This window comes from Panthera pardus, unplaced genomic scaffold (assembly GCF_024362965.1).
Source record: "Panthera pardus isolate Hobbes unplaced genomic scaffold, ASM2436296v1 HiC_scaffold_6, whole genome shotgun sequence".
Lineage (NCBI taxonomy): Eukaryota > Metazoa > Chordata > Mammalia > Carnivora > Felidae > Panthera > Panthera pardus.
In genome coordinates this window covers 96118079-96118978 of record NW_026526991.1, presented here as the reverse complement: position 1 = coordinate 96118978, position 900 = coordinate 96118079, and the positions used below count along the sequence as shown (strand labels likewise).

Sequence of the window (900 nt, the reverse complement as noted above, 5' to 3'; positions counted from 1 at the left end):
TCAGCACTTCAGCTGCCACAGAAATGACAGAAAGGCCTGTCTTAGCTTCTTGTTTCCCCAAATCAGCATCAACGAGTGGATTGAAGGATATAGGATTCCAATAACCTGGCAAAGGAGGAAGCCGAACTCGTTCTGCAGCCAATTAGAACTCCAAATTGTGATCGTCAGAGTAAAGAAGTAACCGGCAAAGAACAAGAGAAAGGAGACCACAGTCTGCATGGCTCTTATGTGGACCTTGGTGCTGGGATCTTGGGATCCCTTATCACAGAGCTGCATCCTCTTGAGATGTTTCCAGAGGGAAAAGATCAACAGCACAAAAGACATCAGGGACATACCAAAGGGTATGAAGTTTGCTAGTGTGAATATAGTCCTATTTGAGAGCTGTAAAATGTCCCTCAATTTGGTCTTCCTAGTGCCGTTTCCTTCATATACCTCAGTCTGCACTTTCTCATGTACGCTCACCACCACAACATGAAAAACCAAAAAGAACAAGGACCCCAACAGAATCACAAGAACTATGCTTTTAACTCTCCACTTGAGGCGAAGGAAAATACGGCTGGAGAAGTTGGCTATTTTGAACAAATAAAATATGCTGAGGCTAGTAGCCAGCCAGATGCTAAAATGATTGCTTACTGTCCAGGCAATTTGAAAAATAATTCTTACTTCTAAGCTATAGAAATCTGGATTGAACAAAGTTGCATACCAATTTATTAATATTACCCAGAGCAAACCAATTCTGGAGACAGCCAGAGCAGCGAGAATGTGATCAACTGAGGAGATCTTTTGTCTCTTGGTCCAGTCAATGAAGTTCACCAGTGCTATGAAGCCATTGGCAAAATTTCCTAGGAGAAATTCTATTATTACCACGATGGAAAAAATGCTCGGTAGTGCGGTTACCAT

General features: G+C 42.2%; 1 protein-coding gene across 1 annotated transcript; it reads right to left on the bottom strand.

Annotated features, from left to right (window-relative positions):
- On the bottom strand, window positions 1-900 carry LOC109268584 (taste receptor type 2 member 20-like). The gene has a single exon (XM_019451954.2). The coding sequence runs from the start codon at window positions 898-900 to the stop codon at window positions 1-3; it is 900 nt and encodes a 299-aa protein (XP_019307499.2).

Excerpts from the sequence above, each read along its gene's own strand:
- LOC109268584 (XM_019451954.2), bottom strand. The coding sequence starts at position 900 with ATGGTAACCGCACTACCGAGCATTTTTTCCATCGTGGTAATAATAGAA.